We start from the raw sequence: 26,125 nt of genomic DNA, 5'->3' as shown, positions 1-26,125 counted from the left end.
ATGCTCTCCAGGCCAATAGTATGATCATACAGATATTCCACAAGAGAGAGAAAAAATGATTTCAGATAGAAATCTGTATTTTTTCATGTAGAAATCTGTAGTTCCTACGTTTTCCTGTATTCAACACTGAAACAAATCCCGCCGCGAGTTTTACCTGAACCATCGGCTTTGACATACATCTCCGCTGTCTCTTTCAAGATCTGGTATGTCACCTCATATTGCTCAAAGAACTTGCTGTTTTCTATAAAAGACTAGAAAAGGGGGAATAGTTAGAAGATAAGAAATACTGGCTTAGGTGGAAATAGCAAACCCAACTTTCTTCAGTATGTATGTGAATATGCTACCCACATTTACCAACCTCCTCCTTCCTAAAAATGTCAAATTAATTCAACTTCCATAAATAACTTAATTATTCTGAGAATATAAAGCATTTCCACACTTTGAATTCTAACTCACCCCTAGACTGAGAAAATGTTCTATTTCCTCTCTACCCAAGGGTTTGTTTTTAGATGTTTCTGCAGGGAACCTGAGGCTAACATTTAGAAAGCACTAAATTTAGAAGAACATTATCAAGTGTCCCACTGGAGTATAACAGTGAAATTCTGTTGCTTTTTGAACAATAATTCTGGTGAATGATTGCTCCAAGGAACTTCAGATTATAAATAAATGGCACATAGCACACTTCCCGTATAATAAAAAATAAGTACAAAAATGTTCACAAGAATAGAAAAAAGGTTTAATAATATCACATTCTACCCATGATCTCTAATTTCAATTTTCTAGTATAAAAATTACAGATAAGGCATGTGCATGCCAGTGTGTAATTTACATACGTAATAGAGTTGCTATCAGCAAATGGATACCTATAAAATTGAGAACACACAACAAACCCTTAGGTAAGTTTTATAACAGTTAAAACAACAAATATGAAATAGCTCCTGTTTCAAAGATTATTCCTACTTCTACAAAGTAGGAAGTCTATGTAATTATAGGTAACAACCTATCACCAAAAGCTCTTTAAATTCTCTTAATAGTATAATTAGGCCTTATGATTGGAACTCGCTGAAATACTTGATGTCATAGTATAAAATGCAAAATTAGCCTTCAAAAACCAGCTGAAGTCCTCAATAGTAGGCTGATGAATGCTTAACTTGAAGATGCAAAACTATTCAGACAGCAATTGAATAGACATCCTTAGGTTTTATTGATAAACATGTATCATATTTCATCATAACATTTAAAAATTACCTGTATAATACCTGTTTCATATCATTTTATGTGTAAAAGCACTTACTTACATATTAACTGTTCTTCAGGGAAATGGTAAAGCTTGGAATGAGGGATCTTATGATGAATACGTTATTCAATCATTTTAATAGGCTTCATTATTTTTGTGTGAGGATAAAGTAATTCCACAACAGTCTGACTGACTCATTATTTAGCCTCATGTGCTATTTCTTTAAGCTCTCCCTGCTCCCCAACTGAAGGAAAAGTAATTTACTGTAATTTACATTTTTAGTAACTTAACCAGGTAAAGCAAGTCATGATTTGATTTTTTTTTTAAGGAAAATTACACCCAATCTTCAAGACACTGTAAGAAATTAAAAAGGTAAATATCTCAGGAAAAGTTTTAAAAATAGTCTTCAGTTTGGGCAAAAACTTCAAGAAGTTAAGGAGAAAATTGTTACAAGTGCCAAAGAAATGGGAAATCATGCCTCTACTGGACAGAAAAACTTAATTAGGCTTTTGTTGGAGTAGTTTATAAACAAATTGAAGAAGAGAAATTTTTTTTTCTATTTTTATTTCTAGTCAAAGGGGGGGATAGGTAGAAAAGGAAATGTTCTAAGAATATTTTAAATATTGTAGAGTTTTGTTTTTTTTGTGAGGTTTTTTAAAATGTATTTTATTGATTTTTACAGAGAGGAAGGGAAAGGAATGGAGGGTTAGAAACATCGATGAGAGAGAAACATCCATCAACTGCCTCCTGCACACCCCCTAATGGGGATGTGCCCACAATCAAGTTACATGCCCTTGACTGGAATCAAACCTGAGACCCTTCAGTCCAAAGGCTGATGCTTTATCCACCGAGCCAAATCAATTAGGGCTGTAGAATTTTATTAAAGTTTCTTTCAGCTTTCCTATGAGGAAAACTAAATAATTTTTAAAGATCAATGCTTTCTTTATTTTACTTTTTAATTATTTCATTTATTTTGGTTCTTTTTTCTGGAGATTGAGTCAATCCAGTTAGTAATATGAATTGTTTTGTATGTTAGAATTACTTAAGCAGGAAGACTGCCAAACCTCTTTTTTACTGTGAGCTATCTAGAGACAATCTCTCAGGTTTTGCAAAAGTAAACACAAATGTGTGTTTAAAATAACAGCGACAGAATTCGTTTATTTCTTTCAAAATAAGGTTTACATTTGGATATAAAGTTGAACAAATAAGCTGTATTAGTCAGTAGACATTTATAGAAAAATAAGATACCTGGTTGTGCCACTAAATTCAAAGTCTTAATGGAAAAGACTACTTCTACTCTCACAAGATAAATACAGTTATAAGAAATAAAAAGCTCATCAATTTCACTCAAAGGGAGCTAAGCCAGATAATTTAAGATTTTAAAAATCAATTCTGAGGAGGGGTTTCATCAGAATTGTCTATGTACATTAATAAAATAATCATAAACAATAAAATAAGTGTTCATATTACTTATGTTGCATTCACATAGTCCAAAGTTCCAAGAGCTCTTTTTATATTTTATTTGGGAAAAAATGTTATCTCTTTCTTCCATAGTAAAATTGAAGCATGTGTTAACCCACAAGGTCATATTATGAACAATTCTGAGAGCAAGGGCCAAACCAGTCCTCTGATTTTCATTACAGTATGTAATCTCTTATCAGTAGCATGTAGCCTAAATTAACCAACAAGCATTTGTGAAGTATTTTCCAGGAATATATTAAGTACTTATCAGCTGCATGCCATGGACCTTGTACAAGAAGTAATAGAAGGCACATTCTCTAATTTTCTAACTCTTAACAAAGGTATATATATTTTTTCCAGATGAGTAAGATTAAATTCTGTTTCTGTTGTTTGTTCTTTTATTCTGTTCTTTAGATTTGACATATAAGAAAATCATATGGTATTTGTCTTTCTCTGGCTGACTTATATTACTTAGCATAATACTTGCTAAATCCATCCATGCTGTCGCAAATGGTAAGAGTTCATTCTTTTTTATGGCCATGTGATATTCCATTGTGTATATGCACTATGACTTTTTATTCACTTATCTATTGTTGGGCACTTGGGTTGCTTCCATATCTTGGTTATTGTAAATATATGCAGAATCTAAAGAATAAAATATAAATTAACAACAACAACAAAAAAAAAACACACACCCAGACTCAATAAAAAGTGATGGCTGCCAGAGAGCAAGGTGGTTAGGAGACTGGGTGAAAAAAGTAAAGGGATTAAGAAGTACAAATTGGCCCTGCCAGCATGGCTCAGGGATTGAACATTGACCTATGAAATAGGAGGTCACGGTTCAATTCCTAGTCAGGGCAGCCTGGGTTGCAAGCTCAATCCCCAATGTGGAACATGCCGAATTTAATTGAAAAATAAAATTTTAAAATATTTAATTGAGAATTCAGACTAAGGCAAAGATAATTATAGAAAATTTAGATCCTGAATATTATTTTGGTTATTAGGTGATGTAACAGCATATGGTTCACTACAGTAAATTGTTTTATTTAGAAAACAAGGAAAGGGTCATATTTAAGAACCTGATTTATAATTTTACTTGAAAGTCTTTATACTCTTTGAAATAATCTGTTTTAAAGAGAGTAATTTTCCTCCAAACTCCAAGAGGATAAGAGAGTGTCTGTGGGTGTGAGGTAGATGTAAAACAGTATGAGTCATTCTTTGTTCCTTAGAAAATTCCTATTATTATTATTAATAATAAACTAGAGGCATGGTGCATGGATTTGTGCACAGTTGGGGTCCCTGGGCCTGGCATGTGCCCTCTTGCAATTCGGGATCCCTCAGGGGATGTCAGACTGCCGATTTTGGCCCGATCCCCAGAGGCCAGGCTGAGGGATCCCACGGATGCACAAATCCATGCATCGTTTTTCTACTATGCATATAAGATTTCTACTATGCATAGAAGATCCTCTCTCCCCTCCCCACTTCCCTTTGAGATTCATCATTCTGTTCCATGTTTCCATGCCTGTGTTGAGCGTCTTCCCCCTGTTGGTCAGTCCATGTCATAGCTACCAGTTGAATGGTCGCTTAGACTTTTGTATACAGTGGTGCCTCACACAATGAACTTAATTCGTTCCAGGAGCAAGTTTGTTATGCGAAAAGTTCGTTATGTGAAACTCGTTTTCCCATAACAATACATGTTAAAAAAAAATAATTCGTTCTGTAGCATAAAATATGCTAAGATGACATAAAAAAAGATAAATTTTTTGTTATTTTTATTTAGATACATCATGATATAAAAAAAATATTGAGTTTAACTTAAAAGGACGACTGCCGTGATACGTGCGTGATTTAATTCGTAATGAAGAATGATTGCCGCGATACGTGCTTAAGTTAAGCGCAGTGACTAACGACTGCCTGCAGTGCCTGCGTGGAAGGATGCAATACATCGGCAGCGATCGTGGAAGCTCGGGCAAAGCGGTCGTGGAAGCTCGGGCAAAGCGGTCGTGGAAGCTCGGGCAAAGCGGTCGTGGAAGCTCGGGCAAAGCGGTCGTGGAAGCTCGGGCGACTTCGTTGTGTGAAACGAAGTTCGTTGTATGAATCATGAAATGAAGTTCGTTGTGTGCAGCGTTCACTGTGCGAGGCGTTCTTTATGCGAGGCACCACTATATATAGATTTGGGGAAAAGTGAATCTTCTAGAATCAAGCTATTTATAAGGTGGCATGGGTAGTAAGGAGCTGAGCATGATTCAACACCTTTCTGCGTGACTGGTGGCCAAACTTCCATAAGGCCCCCCATCTGACCTCCTCCTGCCCGAAACCCATGTTGCCTGTGACAGAAATAGTAGAAACTATTGGTTACCGTATGAAAGTGGGAAACATTGTCAATAGGAACCAATAGTAAATGGAACTAATATTTATGTGAGTTACAATTCTTTAGTTCTTTCAGCTACAAGAGATTATTTTAACGATTTGGTCTATTAAAGTTAAAAATCCCTTTTTTCAGCCAATTTTGTTAGTAAAGTTTACTGCTTAAGCACAAGGGCTTTTGAGTCGGAAAGAGGTGGATTCAAATCCTGACTCCGCTCCTTGCCAACTGTGCCATTGGAGCATGTGCCTAAAGCATTCCGTCTTTGTTTCCTCTGTGAGACAATACGAAAACCCTTGGCATGTGACAAATATTCAATCTTCCAAAGTTATTTAAACTGTTGAAAAATACCTAAAACCCTTTTTGGAAAATAGTATGAGTGATAAATAGATCTTATTCACAGGGCATAAGAATATTAGGACATGTTCATTGAAACCTGCGCTGTTGATAAGAGTAACTAGCAATTTTACAAATGACTTGGACTTAGGAAGCAGTTTAAAATGAGCTGTCTGGTGAACTTCATAGACCTGCAGAAAATACTGACTATTTTTCCTCCCATCATTGGCAACAACTCTCCACTCACAAACCTTTTACTTGAGGAAGTCAAAGAGAATTACTAACATCACTGTGTTGAACATGAACCTGGTACAACACTCCTACTAGGCATTTCAATCTGACTAGTCGTCCTTAAATAGCTGGAAAAAGATGAATTCTGAATAATTATCTACCGAGTTCAGAGTGTATCATTTATATGACTAAACCTGAATACATAAATGCACATCTGTAGTTAATATTTAAAAGTTTGATGTAAGTACTTGTTAAAAATATAGATTTTTTTTATTGCTTTTCAAAATAATTAAAAATGGCCGAAACCGGTTTGGCTCAGTGGTAGAGCATTGGTCTGCGGAGGACTGAGAGGTCCCAGGTTCGATTCCGGTCAAAGGCATGTATCGGTAGGGGGTGTGTAAGAGGCAGCTGGTTTATGTTTCTCTCTCATCGACGTTTCTAACTCTCTATCTCTCTCCCTTCTATGTAAAAAATCAATAAAATATAAAAAAGTTAAAAATGCATAAGGAAACATACAACAGAGTTCACATTTTTTGACAATTATTTCTGAGACAATAAATTAAACCAAAAGAAATATTTTACTACAAACCTGTTAAACCTTCCCCTCCCTAAATGCATGCTGTTCCATTATCACTTAGAAAATAAAATTAAAATGTAGCAAAATATTTTATGGTTCTAGGATGCTTCTTCAATAAAGACATGGTTTCAACAAGTATCAATCATACCAGTTACAGAGTTATCTGTGACTGTCAGGGAAAATACGGGCCTATATTTTGGATTTATTAATTTAGTATTTAGAATTTGTTATTAAACATCAATTGAACAAGACAGAACTGAGATGTCTTACTAACATTCATTTTAGTGAGAAAATTTGAATTTTTAATAAATTGGGGGGGGGGGTTACCTAAGAGAAATAAGCTGCCTTTGATAATTATAATTCTCTAATTACATGTAAATAGAAACTCCTAGTTATAGAAAAACCTAATTCCTTCATTAATACAATGCTACTATTCTATATAAATAAACTAAAATATGAATAATCTTTATTGAAAACCCAAACTATGAGATAATCTTTAAAAATTATATTGGCACAGAGATTTACAAATTTTACTTTTCCTGAGTGCACACAAGAAGCAAGTGGTCAGGGAATAGCCATTAAAAAAAGACATGCTCTCCTAATCTAAAAAAAAAAAAAAAAAATAGTTTACAACAATTGAGAATTGTTCTCCAAGATTGGGTTTTAGAAAACAAGAAGATAACCTTTAATTATTTTTCACTCAGTTTCAATGGTGAGCTCACAGTCAAAGCCATGGGTATACAATGCAAAAACTTCTCTTTTTTAAGCAATAAGTCAGTCACAGTGGTTTAATGTGGTTAATGCAGCAAAATCTTTTCTATTTCCAAAGAATATAGGTGTGTATTTCAGTTTGCAATGAATAGCTCACAAACTTCTATGGACCCCCTTTGACACCCTGGAGCCCTTCCCATTTCAATCCAAGATTAAGTTATCAGATGCACAGGCAGGTGTTCAATGCTACCTCCCTGGTCCTCTGATTCCTCTGCCCAAGCCCCAGGGACACTCACGATGTAGTTCTGCAGCAGCAGCTCCACGGAGTCTCTCCTCCCATATTTGATGATCCAAGACTTCAGCTTCGACTCTGCAAGAACCAGCAGTGAGAGCAGACGGTACTTTAATTCTAGAAATTCCATTTTCATTAAGTGCAGTTCTGATGTGGAGGAAACAAAATGAAACCTAGAAATAAAACAAGGAGAATTCACAGGATGTAGCTAAGTAACAGAGCGGGGCTTACTTAACCTGTCACAGTCCTGGTGGAATCTAACGCAGGCACTGGGTCCTCTACACTCTGGCTGATCGATCACTATCGGGAGATCAGATTCCTTTTCTGGCTCTGGGTGTAAAGGCGAATCGGGATTGAGGGAAGACTTTGATACAGCTCTTTCCCCTGCCAACATCTCTCATCTGTTTCTTTTATGCACTGTTCTTGCAATATTACATAATGTTCCTCACAGCCCTGAATAAAAATACAGCCTCTGAAGAAACCGGTTCTGTGATTTCCAGGCTCTCTACACAAGCAGGTTAACTCTTTCATTAATAATGTGTTTAGCATGCTGACATTCCTTAAGCATATGTTATGGGAGCCCCATTACTCTACCAAATATAAGCATTTCTGTCAAAGAAAATGCAAATGCATTAAAAAAAAAAAAAAAAAGGAAAGCAATGGAAAAAGCATTCATTCAGCGAGCATTTTAAAAAGAGGCTTCACCTCAGACCTCTTACCTTTCGGCCATGTCCTCTAACTGGTCCGGTGGCACAGGGATCCCGTTGACCGACCTGGTCCGGTAGATTTCACGGAAGGCCCGATTGTGGGCATCTGTGTTTTGAAGCAGATCCTACGATGCGATTTTTGAAAAAAAATAATTTAAAAAATGAGGCCACATGTTCACAGGAGCCTGAGAAGCATCCTTTGCAGCCTGCACGGATGAGTCAATGTGCTCGACAGTTTGATGCTGTTGCCACATCCACATGCGGCTCAGCGCCTGTCACCGGCTTTTCCCTCGCACAGGAGCCCATGCTGGTCTGCAAGGCCCCGGCGAGAGCTGTAGCTAACGATCATGGCATCTTTCAAACACACATGCCACTCGCACAGCAATGCATTCACACGTTTTAAAGGTACATGACCCAAAGGAAAATGACATGATTCCCCCACACAGTGATTTGGTGGTATTTTTCTCTTCCCTGGAATTTTAGGGATGCTGGTTTTTTAAAGCTTAAAACTAAGCACAACTAATTTAACCCTTTCATGGCAAAAAAAAAAAAAAAAGAAAAAGAAAAGATTAGACATTTTTTTTTTTCTGTTGAATACATGCAAGCTGTCATAAAGTGATGTTTGCTTGCCATCTAAAGTAAGTCGACTACATTACAATATTTTATGAAAATACCCTTATGGTTGGAAGATTTCAAATAAGCACAGGGAGTTTCTTGTGGATATCCCATGTTAAGTGTATAAGTATTCCTTGAGACTGTATAGAACTCCATAATTTGAATAACTTATTTAGATTCATTTTAATCTCCCTTGATTTGTTTTTCTGAGGTTTTCACTGTCAGCAGACCTATTCATATAAAGATTTACCTGAATTTCACAATTCCTAGCCAATTGCAAAGAAAGACAGAGGTGAACAACTTCATGCCATATTTTGTTTATGCCATAGTTCATTTCTCAATAGCAGAATAAATACTCAACTGCTCGTCACTCTCTGAGAGTAAGACACATTAGTCCACCAGAGTGACAGGTTTAAGTGAATATTGTTCCTCCCACACCAGGATTCAGTGGGTTATCTGGAGAACATAGAAGCCAATAAGAGCTTCAAGCCGTAGGAGAAACACTTGATGGGAGGGGAAAGTGGAAGCTCTCATACTCTAAATTAAAATGTTTGAAGTCATATGCGTTTGTTGACATAGGTGACATTAATTTGGAGGCAGGATATTAATGTTTACTTTGTAGAAAAAGCCTGGGGCAAACTATTCTATCCTCAGATACCTGGCTGTATTTACGTTTTAACCTGCTTTGAGTCTGCAGGTGACTGCACAGATACTCACAAATCTCTTTTGCCCAGAAAGAGGGTAGTTCATGCGGCCATGCTGGTCCAAGGACAGAGGACAGACCTCAAGCAGCTATTGCTGTATTTCAGTCACTCTCCACCTCCTTTTTATGATCCAGACAACTTCTATGTCAAATCTGTTTTATCATTTCTCCATCTTAATTGGTGAAAATTCCACTTTCCAGTTACTCAGTCCCCAAATCAGTGTCATGTCTGACTCCCCTTCCTTCATAATCAATATCTAATGCCGAAAATTTTCTTTGCTCTGACCTAAAATTTTATCCAGAATCTGACCATTTCTCACCATCTCTACAATGACCACCCTGGTTCTAGTGTCTCTATCTAGATTACTGAAACTGGTTCATTGGCTCCTACCTTTTCTCCCTAACCCTGTCTATTCTCACACAGCTGCCAGGATGATACCACTAAAAAAAAAAAAAAAAAGATAATTATTGCCCTGGCTGATATGGCTCAGTTGGTTGGGCATCATCCTGTCTACCATGAGCTTGCTGGTTCAATAGATAATTGATGTTATGGTCTCACACAGATGTTTCTTTCTTTCTCTCCATTTCCATTCCACTCTAAAAATAAATAAACTATTAAAATATTTTTTTAAAGTGATAATATTCCTCTGATAAGAAAGTGGATGGGTTAAGATGGTTGGGATATGACAGAGAAAACCAACAATGCCAAAAGTGTAAGTAAGGAGCGCGAGAGGTGCAAAGAAACAATATGAAGCAAACATAGGGGCTTAACTGTAGGCACAGAAAGGATTACCAAAAAATAGAAGAGAAAGTTGTGAACAATTTTCTGATAATAATGACCTAGGGGAACTGTCCTCTGGAGACGAGCAGGGAGGGTGGGATCTAGTGCATGTGGGGCAGGTAGGCCTTCCCTCGGAGCAGATGATCCATCCATAGTAACAGAAGTGAAGAGGGAGATTCAAGCACAGATGCACGTAGGTGGGATGCTGTGGTCGCAGGAGCTTGCGGAAATTCTTTTTTGATTGCTTCTATTTTCCCAGAGAAAGAGGAAGCCCTGTTAGCAGCTAAAAGTAAGGATGGGGGAGGAGGTGTGGAAGGTTTGAGAAAACAAGGTATGAAATAGTTGTACCAGGAATGGAGAGAGAATGGAGTTGGGAAACGCCTTTGGAGTGTCAGGCTCCCATCTGGGTTAGTCATCACGCCGGGGGTGTGATTTTCTCAGCCACAGTCAGCTGCCTCTGTGTGGGCAGGATCTAGGCAGAGCGTGGGCTTTCACCAGGGCTGTGCTTTAACCAGGAGAGCAGGACAAAGTGAGACCTGGGTGAGGTGGGCAGCGTGTGTACAAGGAGTGATTTGAATGACTAAGAACGGAATTTAAGCAGGGTCCCAAGGGACCTAATTGATGGCCTGGGGAGGATGAGGACAGTAAGATGGCAGTAGGATAGAACACAGAGGAATGAAGACTTGGGATTGGGGTGACTTTGCAAGGACATGAGATGCCTGAGAAAGAGATTGTGAGGGGTTTCAGTTAGTGGTGATGACAGGTTAGACTGTCTATGCAGGGAATAGCTAGATTAGGGTGCAGGATGGGATTGAGAGAGACAAGGCTAGGATATTGGAAGATCACCTACAGGTTGTGGAAGTTATTAATAATAATGGCTTGTGTTACCATCCAGGGAATAAAATCTTCAAGAAAGGAAGCAAAGTGATCTAGGTAGAGTCAGTACCTGTAGTGAGGATGGTTAGAATCTGATGACTAGTCTCATGATTCCTTATGACTGACCTTTGTCAAGGCAATGTTATTAATGAAAACTACTTAGATTCAATCACTCTACATATATTATAATATGCAATAGTTTTATGGGTACATTTTGAGCTTAATACTTAAAAAACCTGGATTATCAGCTATGTGACCTTAGACAAGACACATAACCTTTCTCTGCCTAAAGTTTACTTACCTGCAAAATGAAAATAATAACACCTATTTTATAATCCCAAGGTCAAGTGCTTAGCAAAGTTAAGTACTTAGAACTGAAATATGGCTAAATTCTCAAGGGTATAATTTGCTATGATTATTGTTGTTAGCTTTCTAGATAACTAAGCATTAGGGCATCTGAAAAACAGAAAATATAGAGGTATACCTGTTTTCCAGAATAAACATATTTCTACATACATATAAGTAAACATGTTTCTACATACATATAAGTATACATACAAATAAAAAAACATTGGTCAATACATAAAATGAACTCTTGAAAAAATATATTTATCTAAATTCAATTTTCAAAGACTGCCTATATATTGAGTAATGAAAGATGGTCATTTGTTATATTAAAAATATTAATATGATGAATGCATAAAATCAAGAATTCTATATCTTAAGGTCATATTTAAGTTTTTATGGTATGAGCCATAATTACTTTGGGACTTGGATGCAAGATAATATTCTCAAACATTCTTGCTGACATATTGATGAGTCTTAGAATTGTGCTTTTCTCAATTTTCTACACTTTCAAGTGAGCCCAAAGTAGCAGAGCAGAGTACTGATACCAAATTGATGAGCCGATTTTTCTCCTTTTGAGAAAAATCTATAATTTTAGTTATCCTAGCCATGATTCATATTTCTCACATCACCAAAGCTTAGCTAATTATAGGCACCTAATAAGTATATTTTGGATGAATGAAAGTTTACCTTATAATTGACAATTACATTGCTTTATGACTCTATGACTTCAAATACCTATGCCCAGATCTAGCACGAGTTCTTACCTCAGTAAAAAAATCATTCTGGAAACTTGCCTTGAACTTCATCTTACCCCCTACCTGTCTCTGCCTGCTTTCTATTGTCTTCTCATCCCATTCCCTATCTTGCAGTCTCTGATTCCTACCCTTCTCCTCCCCACTCCAGTTCACCTCTGGTTTTCATGGTTGTTTACTGCTCTTTGGCAAGAGAGATGCTTCCGGCGGCACACTTAGTGGCTGGCACAGGGAGCCAGAGACTCAGATCGTATAATCACTGACAGCATGCATCCAATTGAAACCCATACCCCATCAGGGGTAGATGCTGCCTAGAGCAGTGGTTGGCAAACTGTGGCCCGTGAGCCACATGCGGCTCTTTGGCCCCTTAAGTGTGGCTCTTCCACAAAACACCACATGCGACCATGCACGCATAGTGTAATTGAGACTTCGTGGCCCATGTGCAGAAGTCGGTTTTCGGCTCTCAAAAGAAATTTCAGTTGTTGTACTGTTGATATTTGACTCTGTTGACTAATGAGTTTGCTGACCACTGGCCTAGAGTATACTCTGAAGTAAGATTTCTGCTAAATCTCTCATGCTAATAAACAGCATGGTGAATACTGTAGGGCATTTTCTCTTTGGTGGAGCATTTAGATTAGATATATCTTAAATGAACCACAGACACATGCTGTTTCTCAAACCTCTGGATTGGAGGCACCTTAACCAGTCTCCCTGGTGCATATTGGTTGAACTGGCACATCTATATGCGTTCTACACTTACTGGTGAAACCCTATGTGACTCCTTTTGTATGAAATATTCACGTTGGTTAAGCATTGTTTTAATTGTTACAGGATTTACATGAAAATAATTTTGGAATTGTATTTAGGATGAACTGCTAATTGTTCAAGTGGTGTGATTAATGTGACATGGCTTTAGCATTCCACCCTTTTTTTTAATATACTGGGAATCTCAGCATGGACATGGCCCAGGCTTTCTGGAAGCCAAAATCCAGTGAATAGCAGTGTAACGAGGTGGAGAAACAACCACCAGCCTGCCTCCACCTGAATGCAATGGTGTGGAACTCGGCGGGTCTCAGTAGAGACTGACCCCATCAATGGGCTGCTCCCAACATGCATGGCCCAATCCTTTATTCACAGCTCGTTCCACAGTAAGCTTCCATTTGGCACTAATGTCATTTTTTGGTGGATTTTGCTGGTGTTATGTGACATCTACAAAATCATGTCTTCTATAAAAACAATAACTAAATATTTGGGTTCTGGGTTATTTCTAAGACTTTGAATTCTAGAAAAGTCTCCAAGCCTCAGAGCTCTATACACAGTGTGAGATCTCTAAGTCAGTGGGAATGGGTGCCTGGGAAGCCCGGTCAGTGTGAGTCCTAAATAGGCCACATCTCCCCACCACATAATGCTGGGAGGTCTCCTGATCAGAGTTTACCTTGTGCTGCTCACGCTTTCGCTGTATTGTGTTGGCGGTTTCCTCGTGGACCTGCTGAATGGTTATTTCCTCCCGCAGGGCCATCTCTGCCCTGTATAACCAGGCACCGATAGTGCCCAGAGGTGCAGGGAGAGACTTATCCAGCTGTATATGCCAATCAAAGAGCTGAAATGCAAAAGAAGAAAGACTGGATTATCTCTAAAACAGAGGCAATTCCTAAAGTTCCCCCAAGTGGTTTCAAAGCCTACATAAAGCTTTACGTTAATCATTTCAGGTTAATTTAATAAATACCAAGTAAGACATGATCTGTGTTCAAGCTGATGCTTTGAGGATGGGGAAGACATTGCAGTACAAGGACTGGGATACAGACATGCTCAGGAAGGCAGGAGTTTATGCACCAGCTCAGAACCCACATGCCGGAAATCAGAAAAACCAGGGCCATCTAGACATCTCTGGAGTCAGACAAATGTTCAGGATTCTTTTTATCCTAAATAATAAAAGGCTAATCTGCAAATCAACAGAAGTGTGGAAAGACCAATCGCTATGATGTGCACTGACCACCAGGGGGCAGATGCTCAACACGGGAGCTGCCCCCTGGTCGTCAGTGCACTTCTTAGGGGGAGTGCTGCTCAGCTGGTTCATGGCTGGTGAGCACAGCAGCCAGGCAGGCAGTAAGGAGAGAGGGGTCCCAGACTGCAAGAGGGCACAGGGTAGGCTGAGGGACCCCCGCCCCCACCCAGTGCACAAATGTCATGCACCAAACCTCTAGTAATTATATAATTCATAACCATGTCTGCATGTTTTCCACTTTATTCAATTCTCAAATACCATTTTCCAGCTTGATGGAATGCCAGGTAGAATAGGGTAAGGTACTTAGAAACTAAGCCAGTATTTGATGAAATTTATGGAAAAAAATAAATTATAGAAATAAAAGAAAATAGGGACACTCAAGGAAAATAGCTCCATTAGTGACAGAAGTGTCACAGGCATTGAAATGTTGGTCTTTGAGTTTGCAAAGTATTAATATTAAAGTTCCTGAGCAATTTTCCTTCGGGTTCATGAAAGACCAGGTGAGAAGATATGTTAAATTAAAGAATATAAAAATGAATGTGAATATGGGGAGTTTATTAACTACTGATGAAACATGAATATGGAAAATGGAGATGTTGTGAAGGCTTTCGTGCTAAACAGCTCAGAGTTAATTTGTGTAAAGTGAGATGTAACCACATGGTCTTCCAGGATTGCAGTCTGTCACGTGGTCAATGGTGACAGCCTATTGTAGGGCAGGCGAGGCAGGAAAGGTGTTATATTAGCACATCCATAAGCTTAAAGGACAAAAATTCTCCCACAGAAAAGCTTTTCCTACCTCAGGCAGAGGCAGGGGACCTGGTGCAACATCACAGTGTAGAAAAGGATGATGGAAAATGTTCTTGACTAAACTACGTGAGCCCTATGAAGTCAATCATGGGGGAGCTTACCCTGGAGGACACTCGATCCCAGGACTGTTTCACCAGTGCTTGGTCAAGTGACAATTTCCCGTCTCTCTGTAAGGGTTGTATTAGATGTTCAATCTGTTTCCTTTTCATTTCATATTGGACCCTGAAGTGCTTGAATGACTAGAAAGAGGAAAAACAGCAACAACATGGCAATGAGTCAAGAAAAGCAAAGGAAACTACGTTTCCTAAATAACAGTCTTTTATATTTGGATAGTACTCCATATATGTTGTTGATAATAACAATAACAGACATGCTAAGAATAGCAGCTGCCATTCATCATGCCTGACCATGATCCAGGCCCCAGGCTAAGTATTTTCTACACATTTTATAGTAAATTAATACATCCTAAAAGGTGACTCCATGTTCACATGTGAATTGAAAGTACCACTAATATGTGCAGTTAGGTTAAAGAGCATGAGGTTAGCCCTACAGAATGTCACAGATAACAAAAAACATCTAAAATAATGTCTAGCCGGGACCGGTTTGGCTCAGTGGATAGAGCGTCAGCTTGGGGACTGAAGGGCCCCGGGTTCGATTCTGGTCAAGGGCATATACCTTGGTTGCGGGCATATCCCCGGTAGGGCGTGTGCAAGAGGCAGCTGATCGATGACTCTCTCTCATTGATGTTTCGAACTCTCTATCTCTCTCCTTTCCACTCTGTACAAAAATCAATAAAATATATATTTTAAAAAAATAATGTCTAAATCTCAGAGCGAACACACATGTAAATCTACACGAAGAACACTGGGGGGAGATGGTGCATCAATATTTTACCACAGGTATCTCCTAGTCCTCTAACCTAATGTAATAAAAAATTACCAAAACATAAAATTGATCTTCAATTGTATTCCACAAAACTCTGTGCATGGAAAAACTGGGAAATATACTTTTGCTTGAAAATGGAAACAGATAGAAAATGTTGATGGCATATAAACCCACAATCTGTTCAGATTTCAGATGATCTCTGACCCAATTTCACAAAACCGGTGATCTTTGGCCCAGAGGTGTGTTTTTGTTCTGTGCTTTTCTAAGCCCTCGGTTCTGATTTATAAGGTAGCACCTGTGCAACAGGTACTTTCACAACCTGAATTAATTTATGACAATTTATGCTAAAACTACAACTCACTAAGGGACCAAATAAGGACATTCACTCCATCCTTGCATTTCTATTCTCAATTTACAGGTTTAATCATTTTTTAAATGGAGCTCATCCCAGAAAAATTTTATGTTTTGGGGGAAAATATTACATTGAATTTCAAAGCAAAAAAGGCATATCCCACACATTGTCCATTTTGCCTAGTTTATCAAATATCACATGGATGGCATCATCCATCTACATCCAGGCACACTTTCTAGATATGGTGATATGAAATCACACACTAATCCAATAGCTACATCTTTTGTGGTTTGCCATGTTGACTCTCTCACATCATGATACCTTTTTCTTGTAGTTGCAAATGATTGAAATATAATCATCTACACTAGACTATAGCATAGCTTTGCCTCTAAAATGTACACTAGACTATAGCATAGCTTTGCTACTAAAATGCAGTACCATCTTAAATACGAGGAAAATGTCAACAGTGCGTATAGTAAGTCACAATTTCATTGGGAAACCTGTCATGTGATTTTGTATCTTGGAAGTAGAAACTGGAAGCCAAATCCAGTTAAGACCACTGCCAGCCCGGCCTCCCCTGAATGCAATGGTGTGGAACCAGGCAGGTGTCTGTGGAGCCTGATCCCATCAATGGGCCCCACTTCAAACGTGCATGGGGCAACCCTTTATTCAAGCCCGCTTGTTCTACAATATTCTTTAATTTGGCATCAATATCAATTTTGGTGGATTTTTTTGTTTTGTTTTGTTATGTGACATCTGCAAAATCATGACTTCTATTAATATAAAAACAACAAGATATTTATTTATGCTCCGGGTTATTTCTAAGACCCTGAGTTCTGGAAAAGTCACGAAACCTCAGAGCCGTATACACAGTGTGAACCCACACAATTCAAACTGCTTGTTTATGTCGAAACACAATTATCAAATCACATGCAAACAAGATAATGCACATGATTTCTTTACAGCCTTTGTTCATTCATATCACTTGAAATATTCAACATAGATTAAATGACGTATATGAATCTTACACATGCAGAGCTTTTTAAAACTGAAGTCTCTTTTTCATGCATTACCTGATATTTATCCTGCAAGTTTGATTCCGTCATCTGTGCCCTTGTCAAATCTCTTTCGAATTGCTCTATCCAAACTTTCGTTTCCTTCAGAATTAGCCTGTCTTCTCTCTAGGAACCGCAGATTTTATAATTATATTAGTAACTGTGCATTTGTTTAATTGCTGATTAATACCAGACTGATTGTAGTAGAGAGGCCGTAATATTCAATCAGTCAACTGTCTTTGAGAAGTTTTCTCTCTCCCCACCAGCACCCCTTATTGGAGAGTAAAAAACAAGAGTGAATTCTGTAAAAAAAACATTAATTTTATTTGAATGCTGAAATTATCTATAGTTTCTTTCTCAAAAAGACCCACTAATTTAATTAAGAACATGTTTATGAGAAGGGAATATTCTAAAGGGAATGATTGAAGTAGAAAAGTATATTGTGTATATTCCCAGCAAGAAAATTTTACTAAACCATGTGAACTTTATTAAGCCATGTGACCCAATATTGGGCAGAAGAGATGCAATTCACTCAGGATTATAAATTAACTGAATACTTACCTATTTCAGTTAATGAATTCCTTTTTAATTAATTAAAATATAAAAATGTCTTTAATTTTATTTTATTTTCTATTTCAAATATAATAAAAACAATTATTGTCACCGTACGGTTTCCCTTTTATTAGTGTTATTAATTGTTATTGAAAAAGTAATTAATTGATGTCATTATATATTTAAAGATTAGTAGAAAAGTCCATGGGAGTGGCTTAGATTGTAATTAACGTTCTATAACAATTACATGTGTTATTTGTTCTAATAGAAAGGAAAAGAAAATAACAGAATTAAGGTATTAAAAGAAATGTGTATATAAAGGCAAATGCATGCAAAAGAATGGCTAACTAACTATGAAATGGAGGATGTTTGAAAGAAGTTACTAATTCAAGATTAATTAAATCTTACCTTAAGATTTTGGATAGAATTTGCAAAAAGTAGGAAATCTGGAAATATTTCCTAACAATATGAAAAGATAATATATAGGAAAATAATATAAATCAGGGACAAAATTATATAAAAAATAAGAAAAGAACAATGGGAAAGCATTTGTTTATAAGTAAATAGATACTAATTTTAAGGGTATAGTTACTTTAAGATGTTTTTCACGAGTTTTTTTGTGTGTGTTTTTGTTTTGTTTTGTTTTCATAACTTTTGAAGCATTAAATGTTTGAATCCTATAAGGCAATGTAGTATTCTGGCATTTGATGTTTTCATTTTAATTGGTAATAGTTATATGTGGCAATATATGCATTTTATAAATTGTCTTGAAATTTTAAACTTTTTAAAAGAACAATGTAGCCTGGCCAGTGTGGCTCAATGGTTGAGCATCAACCTATGAACCTGGAAGTCATAGTTTGATTCTGGGTCAGTTCACATGCTGGGTTGTAGGCTTGATTCTCTGTGTGGGGCATGTAGGAGGCAGCCAATCAAAGATTCTCATTGTTAATGTTTCTGTCTCTCTCTCCCTTCCTCTCTGAAATCACTAGTGGATTCATATTTTTTCCCTAAAAATATGATCAGAGTATGCATTTCTCTGCCTCTAGATCAACAATTAAGGCTATGATGTGCCTTTGAAAGCAGCCTGTAATATTTAGTGCAATGAGAGAATGAATAAGTGATAAACAATTGAAGATTTTATTTTATTTACCATTGAGTACTGATTACACAAGGAACACCTTTAGGTAAAAGTTTCCTTATCTGTTTTGTTGGTTGAAGTAGAAAAATATATTGTATATATTCCCAGAAAGAAAATTTTATTTAAGATGTTATCTAATATAAATAAAATAATTCAAATAAATGCATAAAAAAGGACATAGAAATAAATTACACCAAAAATGGAAGCCTGGTAGATATATTGATGCCAATATTTAAAAAATTGATTAAAAAATAAACTAGTAATGCTTGCATAGATAAGAACTGAGTGTTTGAAGTGATGGCATTCAATCGCCCCTAGAGGGAGAGTCTATAAAATCTTCATGGTTCATGAGGCAGGATTAGGAGGTCATTCAGCTTCATTAAGTGACCTTACATCATGAAAATATACATTTTTCTACTTAAAATAGTCATTTTAGGTGATTATGCCCAACTTTACAAATGCCACATTAAAAAGGGGCAAAGTTTAAAATATGTTTTTCTCAAAATTAATTTTAGAAATAACCCTGAAGAAATCGTTGGCATCCACTTTTTAGGGAAGGGACAGAGGGGATTTTTAAAAGAATAATAAGAACTTATTTTTTAGATAATGAGAATGATCTCAGGGAAATAAAGCCTCTTTACTAAAGTTCATTAACAAGCTTATGCCTGCAGTGAGTGAGTGTGTGTGTGTGTGTGTGTGTGTGTGTGTGTGTGTGTGTGTTTCAAGTCTCTAAGAGATTTTGTTTTAAATTCCTATTGTGGGCATTAGGAAAGCACTCCCTTTTGGTCCTCAGACTTTCCCAGCCACCAAATGTACTCCAGAAAGATGATTAATGTCAGAAATTCAAATACTACAAACTCTAAAACCAGATCTGAGATAAATCCAATTGGGTAACATAAAGACGTTAGATTTGAAAATCAGAGGGGAAGCTGAGTTTCTCGATGCTTTGTTGTCTAATGTGCTTTCTTTAGAGTTTCTCATTTTCACAGCAGCTTCCCTGCCCCATTATATTCGCCCAAACCCAGAGATCTCCCAATGCTCTAAGCACGTGACTGGAATCTATGCTGGGATTTGCACACAGTCTGAGCTCTGGCCTCATGGGATGCTCCTTAGGGACATTTGCTCTGCGAGCCATAAGTTAGTTACTCAGGAGGCCCATGCTTCTGCCTGAATCCTGGCAAGGAACAAAAAATGTTCCCTGAATCTGTAGATTTTAACAAACTACTATAGCTCTATCTAATGTCGGATTAACTTTATCCAAGCAACCAGTGACAGTGGTTCTGCTTAATTCTTGTGTGAAATCGCTGATGTCTATTAGTGCAAAGCATTTTCCTATTGAAAAAGTTTGGGCCTTTTTCCTCCTCAAACCTGTTCCTAGGTTTATTTAGAAAAGCGATTTTATTTTGTTCTTTTGTTTTTGCTGTTGCTCTTCATTGTGTTCTCAAACTGCTCTGAAAACTCTAGATGAGATTTAAGTAATAAAGACAGAGGGATTGTTTTTTACACATTTTGAAATTGCCATTTGTTACTTTTCCTGGTGTCATTTTGCCTTATGAGAAATTATCCATAAGAAAAAGAAATACTACTTTTAACAAGTTAGGAAAATGATAATATCCATTGTTGTTAAAGCCTGAGAAAATAGGCTTTCTGGTGAGTTAGCTAAAGTATAAAAATGGAATAAACTTTCCTACAAGGGACTTAAAAAGAAAAAAGTCTCAAAAAGCATTAAAAATCTGTTAGTCTTTAGCCTAGGAAATACATTTCTAAGAAAGAACTGTAAAACAATGCTTTATTGAAAATTTGTTCACAGAAGCATTGTTAATATCAGCATAACATCAGAAATTTCTAAAAATTAAAGTTGAATAAATAAATTGCTCTACATATATAAGATGACCTAGAGAGAATGACATTGAAAAGTTTTGTACAATGAAAAGGAAATTTAAAATTGTATGTATAATGTGATTCTATTTTTTGTTAAAATATTACATAGAAATATTCTATAAATACATAGAAAAATGCTTGGATCTCACACCAACACATTAAATGTTTTTCTAGAATACATTCTCTGTAGAAAGTAGAACAGAAATAATTTCTTTTTTTTGTTGTTTTTATTTATTACAATAGGCATGTGTCATTTGAGCAGTATGAAAATATGTAAATGTGATTTAAATTATTGAAAGGCTAAAAGAAAATCTAACCAAGGTGAATAATTAGAACTTTTATAGATTTGCCCTGTGTGATGTGAACAGCAATTTATATAACAAAGTCTACGAGTCAAAATTAGTTTTCATCAGATTGAATAGAACAGTGGGGCTCAAGATCTAGATGCACAAATGATGAGATAGATACAAAATGTATTCAATCCTTAAATTATTAAAATAAAGTTTCCCAACACCAATATCTTTCCTCAATTTTAACTCATCAGCGTTACATATTTCCAGCACTTAATATTGCCTTTTCTGTCATAGTCAATGTACACAGCAGAGAAGTCTTTCCCTCTGATTACCTCCAAAATTGGTGATATCTATTCTTTACTCAGTTGCTCTAGATAAAAATGCATTACAATTTAACTTTTTGGAAAGAGCATGCGTAGGTAAGCATCTGAGTTACTGTCCTTGAGTTCATACCAATACTTAAAGAAAAGCCAATGCTTACGTTATTCTCTAGTCCATCAGAGCCTGTGTTGTGGATGTCAGGATACTGTTTCAGAAACTGGGCTACATAGGTCATAATAGACTTCTCATCTGGTTTATCGACATCAACATCTGGAAAAACCAAAACCAAATTAATTTATGTTAATTAGATTATAATAATACAAGCTTTGAAATCTAGCCAATCTACCAAAGACACTATACTAAAGGCAGAAGAAAAACATGATTGATATTTAGAAATATTTGGGGGGGGGGACAAATATAGTCTGAATCATACATGGCAGAAATTTTGTAATTCATAAATATGATGTTTCAGGAGGTTTTAGAAAAGTAGTACTTGTTTCATTGAAATCTCAACATTAATTGATCAAAATCCTGAGATACTATTTGGCTATTCAGACATCTTCGAATTAATAAAATACACAAAATAGGTAAGTTTCAGAATTGTGGTGAGTGGGTAGTAGTTTAAACACAGACATGGCACTGAATAACTAGTGTCTAGCTAGCTTGCATAACTACATATGGCCAAATATAGACCTCTCCCAAATATAGAGCCACAATATCGAAGTGTCATTTGAGCGATAGAACTATAGTTTGTTCCCAATTATAGAAGTAAATAGTTTTCCAAATGAAAATCATTACAGGGAGACACTACTTAGAGGTATGCTTTTCTCAAATTCTCTGTGCTTCATAGAGACATGAAATCATGTGTAATTTCTAGGTGTAAAACATGCAAGTCCACTGAGTTGAGCAAACACTGTTGAATGTACCTTCGGGATCTAGTAGCCTGGGGATCCCCAGTTCCGTTTCGGCAATGGTGAAAGCCTCCTCCAGGTTTTCTCGGTTGGACCTTCCCTTCACCCTCTCCAGGTCCACCAGCTCCGGCCGGATAGCATGGATGACCGAATGGAAGGCAACCCCGTTTCTCCAACTCCGCCCAAAGTCTTTGATTTCTATTCCAGTCTGCCTTTGTGAGATTAAAAACATAGAATGATGTCACAGTCTGAATAGGTAATACTCATTTTTCTCAAGGCCTCGTGCAGAAGCCAATGCTCTTTAGCAATAAATGATATGAAGCTAGCTATATTAGCTAACTGGTTTTGAGAAAAATTAAGCAAAACAGTATTTTAGAGGGTAAGAAGATATGATGTAGAAATTATAGTTCCATACTTAAAGATTTCTATATTAGATTTTCAGTGATAGAGATACTCAATTGAAAGCACATTTTAAGGAAAACTAGTTGAGATTAAAATGTCTGGCAAACTGATGGTAAAATTATAAAAATATATATAACAAAGTAACATTTTAAATAATAATGATAAGCAAACTATGTTGCACATGCACAGGTTATAATAGACATAATATAATAGACATTAGATGAAATAACATCACTCAGTTCTATTTTTTTACACTATGTTCTCAAAATTTCCATGAACTGAAACTTAATAAAACATATCTAACTGATAAACTGATTAGCATCAAAAGTTCATAAGTGCCCTTAATTTTTATCTCAGTAAACTTAAGATTTACTTTAAATTATGTTTTACATTCAGCTTTCATAAAATACATTGCCTTAAAAATAGCATCATCAGATATAATCACTGGCTTTCTCACAAATATTTAAAAAACAATTTCGTAAGACTTCAGTATTTGTCAAGTAGTCCTGAATCCTGTTCTGGTTCTCTTAGAGTTTCTGTCTTTGGCAATAAATTTGTAATTTTTTCAGCTGACATACTGGCCAATATCCACCAGGATTGGGCAGAAAGTTCTATTATCTATTCATGTGTACCTTAGCCTCTCGGTCCATCTTACCTTTATATCTATATTTTCCCTTAGCCCACGTTTCCTCACTTAAAAACTAAATAAATTAGTAACACTAATTATATCTTCTTTATGTTTATTTCTGTCTTTCCTTATTTTTGCTTTCCAAACACTTTAAAAATAGAACTCCCTGTGTTTAGGGCCTCAATATTTTATCATGATAAGTGCTTGTTTACAACTATTTTCTGGAAGTGAAGAATAGTATTCAGATTAGATTCAGGCATCCAAAACAAAACAGAAAGTGAGATAATTTTTACATGTTATTTAGGAAAATCATACAAAAGCACAGCTTCTATGTGAACAGATCTTACCATAAAATATTAGTTAATTAGTTAATATTAGTTAATATGCTCAATTGAAAACTCTATTGAAATTGCTACAAAAATACATTTTTTTCAAAGTAGTATTTTTTCTACCCAGCATTATCACATAAATGTACACACATGTACATTTACTATACCTAGAAGGAAACCAAACTAGAAGCACATTATTCATCCATAAAGCTGAAGTTGACAAAACAATCTACATCCCAGATAGAAGATGAAACCAAAAAATAAAACAAATAAATAAAATTGCTAGAAACTTTCAGGAAAAAATAACATGTAATCTTTCAAAATTTGAACCGTAGTTCACATTATTATTGAAGAGAACCCAATAGTCTTACATTGAGATAACCAAGTTTAAATCTTAAATTTAGTTGTGTAAAGATTATTTCATAAGAGCAAAAGTCCAAAGCAATGACTTGAATAGAATTATCCCACATGCTACTAAGGTGTAGGGATGAAATGACTTAATCAGGCCTACTGACATAAATGAAGAAGAAATTGGTTTTATTATAGAACTAGAGGCCTAGTGCACAAAATTTGTACATTGGGGGGAGGAAGAAGGGAATGTTCCTCAGCCCAGCCTTCACTCTCTCCAATCTGGGACCCTCTCATAATCCAGGACTGCTGGCTCCCAATTGCTCACCTGCCTGGCTGCTTGATCACCCCCTAACCATTCCCCTACCAGTCTGATCGAAGCCTAACTGCTCCCCTGCTGGCCTGATTGCCCTCAACTGCCCTCCCCTGCCAGCCTGGTCACCCACAACTACCATCCCCTGCTGGTCATCTTGTGGCAGCCGTCTTTAACCACATGAGGGTGGCTATCTTTGACTACATGGGGGCAGCCATCTTGTGTGAGGGCGTGAGGTTAATTTGCATATTACCTCTTTCTTATATAGGATTTTCCTAGAGCATTAGTGTTTACATTTTAACTCAAGGAAGGAGTGAAATGAAACCTGAAGCAAAGCCACCACTCAAACGTCTCCTCAGATTTTGCAGTCGTGGGAAGAGGCCCTCAGCATGCACTGGTAACTCACGTTCTTCAAGGGTTTCAGTGTAACCAAACTCCCGGTACTTACTTGGCGGCCGTGTACTGCACCCACTTTAACAAAGCCTTCTTGGCGTTTCCTTGGATCTTGGTGGCCACCTTCCGCTTGCTGGGGGGGCTGGCAGCCTCGGAGCTGACTGTGCTGTCCACGGAGGACGTGCTGCCGGACAGGGCCTGCAGCTGTGGCAGGTTGCTGGTCAGTTCCTCGATCTATGTGGGAGGAAAAAAGGTTGGCGAAAATTTAGGAATTACCTTTGTTCTTCTTTCCTCAGATGTTTCACTTTTCCAACTAAAAATGCTGTTAACTTCCTGAACACTCCTGACAAAATGTCAGTTTTTAAAGGGCTGGGTGGATGGCTGTCCTTCTCTTCATACTTCTTGCTGTATCTTAGACCCAGAAAGAAACTCTCGTCTAATCCATGAGAGTTAATAAATAAAACCGAATGGTTATCCAAACTCATGAATGTACAACACCCAAAGGGAAGCCTAATATGAACTGAATGATAATGATGTGTCAATATAGGTTCATTCATTCTCACAAATATAGGGCTCTGGCCAGGATGTTGATTATGAGGTGGCAACGTATGCATGGGTGCAGGGTTATAGAGGAAATCTCTGTGCCTTAGGTTCAATTTTGCTGTAAACGTAAAGCTGTTCTAAAAAAAAAAAAAAAAAAAAAAAAAAAGTGAAGGCTAGATTGGCCGGTGTGGCTCAGTGGTTGAGCACTGACATGTGAACCAGGAGGTCAGAGTTTGATTCCTGGTCAGGGTCCATGCCTGGGTTGTGGGCTCAATCCCCAGTGTGGGGAGTGCAGAAGGCAGCCAATCAATTATTTTCTCTTATCATTGATGTATCTATCTCTCCCTCTCCCTTCCTCTTAGAAATAAATAAAAAATGTATTTAAAAAAATAAAGGCTAAAACTGTTATTCTGGATGGGATGGCAAGTTAATTTCTCTCTTTAATGTCTAATAGGAGCATAGACCTGCTCCCTTCCAGACAAAGAAAAATTTTCTGAACTTGCTATAGCAATATTTCATCTTCACTGTGTCCTGTCCACTTTTCAGATTGGGGCAGTACATGTACAACTCCTTTAGAGAGAAGAGGAGGAAATTCTGCTACCAAAAACCAATGTATGTGTGAAGGTCAGATTTCTGCCAGCTTGAGAATCAACCTCAAAAGTAAGACAAATGACAGCATCATTAAAATGCCCACCATTCCTTCCCTCCATGACATTATATCAACTAATGAAGGAGCGATGGCACAATACCTGGAAATAGAGAATAATGGTCCACACCAGTCCCAGAACTATGGAGGGTCGGCCATCGGCAATGTCGGTGGAGTTAATGTTGACTAATTTGATCTGTTTAGAAAGAAACACTGTACTAGCAATGCACTAGAGATTATAACCCATTTAACTATGCAACGTTACACACTTTATTAGACATCAATAAGACTTGGTCATGCCTGTGTAGTGATACACACGAGTAAGTAGGGT

General features: G+C 37.0%; 1 protein-coding gene across 2 annotated transcripts in view; it reads right to left on the bottom strand.

Annotated features, from left to right (window-relative positions):
* SYNE1 (spectrin repeat containing nuclear envelope protein 1) overlaps positions 1 to 26,125 on the bottom strand; it is a 373,726-nt gene that overhangs the window by 264,896 nt on the left and 82,705 nt on the right. Inside the window, exons 7-17 of one of the 2 annotated variants that reach the window (XM_036414424.2) lie at positions 25,898 to 25,990; positions 24,661 to 24,839; positions 22,208 to 22,404; positions 21,442 to 21,551; positions 18,057 to 18,107; positions 17,115 to 17,222; positions 14,906 to 15,043; positions 13,428 to 13,592; positions 7,930 to 8,042; positions 7,215 to 7,383; positions 155 to 251 (exon numbers count right to left, since the gene is read on the bottom strand). In XM_036414424.2, coding sequence (XP_036270317.1) covers positions 155 to 251; positions 7,215 to 7,383; positions 7,930 to 8,042; positions 13,428 to 13,592; positions 14,906 to 15,043; positions 17,115 to 17,222; positions 18,057 to 18,107; positions 21,442 to 21,551; positions 22,208 to 22,404; positions 24,661 to 24,839; positions 25,898 to 25,990 — 1,420 coding nt within the window. The remainder of the gene's footprint in view (positions 1 to 154; positions 252 to 7,214; positions 7,384 to 7,929; positions 8,043 to 13,427; positions 13,593 to 14,905; positions 15,044 to 17,114; positions 17,223 to 18,056; positions 18,108 to 21,441; positions 21,552 to 22,207; positions 22,405 to 24,660; positions 24,840 to 25,897; positions 25,991 to 26,125) is intronic. The other variant, XM_036414425.2, reaches the window with a different exon arrangement.

This window comes from Pipistrellus kuhlii, unplaced genomic scaffold (genome assembly GCF_014108245.1).
Source record: "Pipistrellus kuhlii isolate mPipKuh1 unplaced genomic scaffold, mPipKuh1.p scaffold_m20_p_5, whole genome shotgun sequence".
NCBI classification, from domain to species: Eukaryota; Metazoa; Chordata; class Mammalia; order Chiroptera; family Vespertilionidae; genus Pipistrellus; species Pipistrellus kuhlii.
This window is presented reverse-complemented; position numbering and strand designations above follow the sequence as displayed.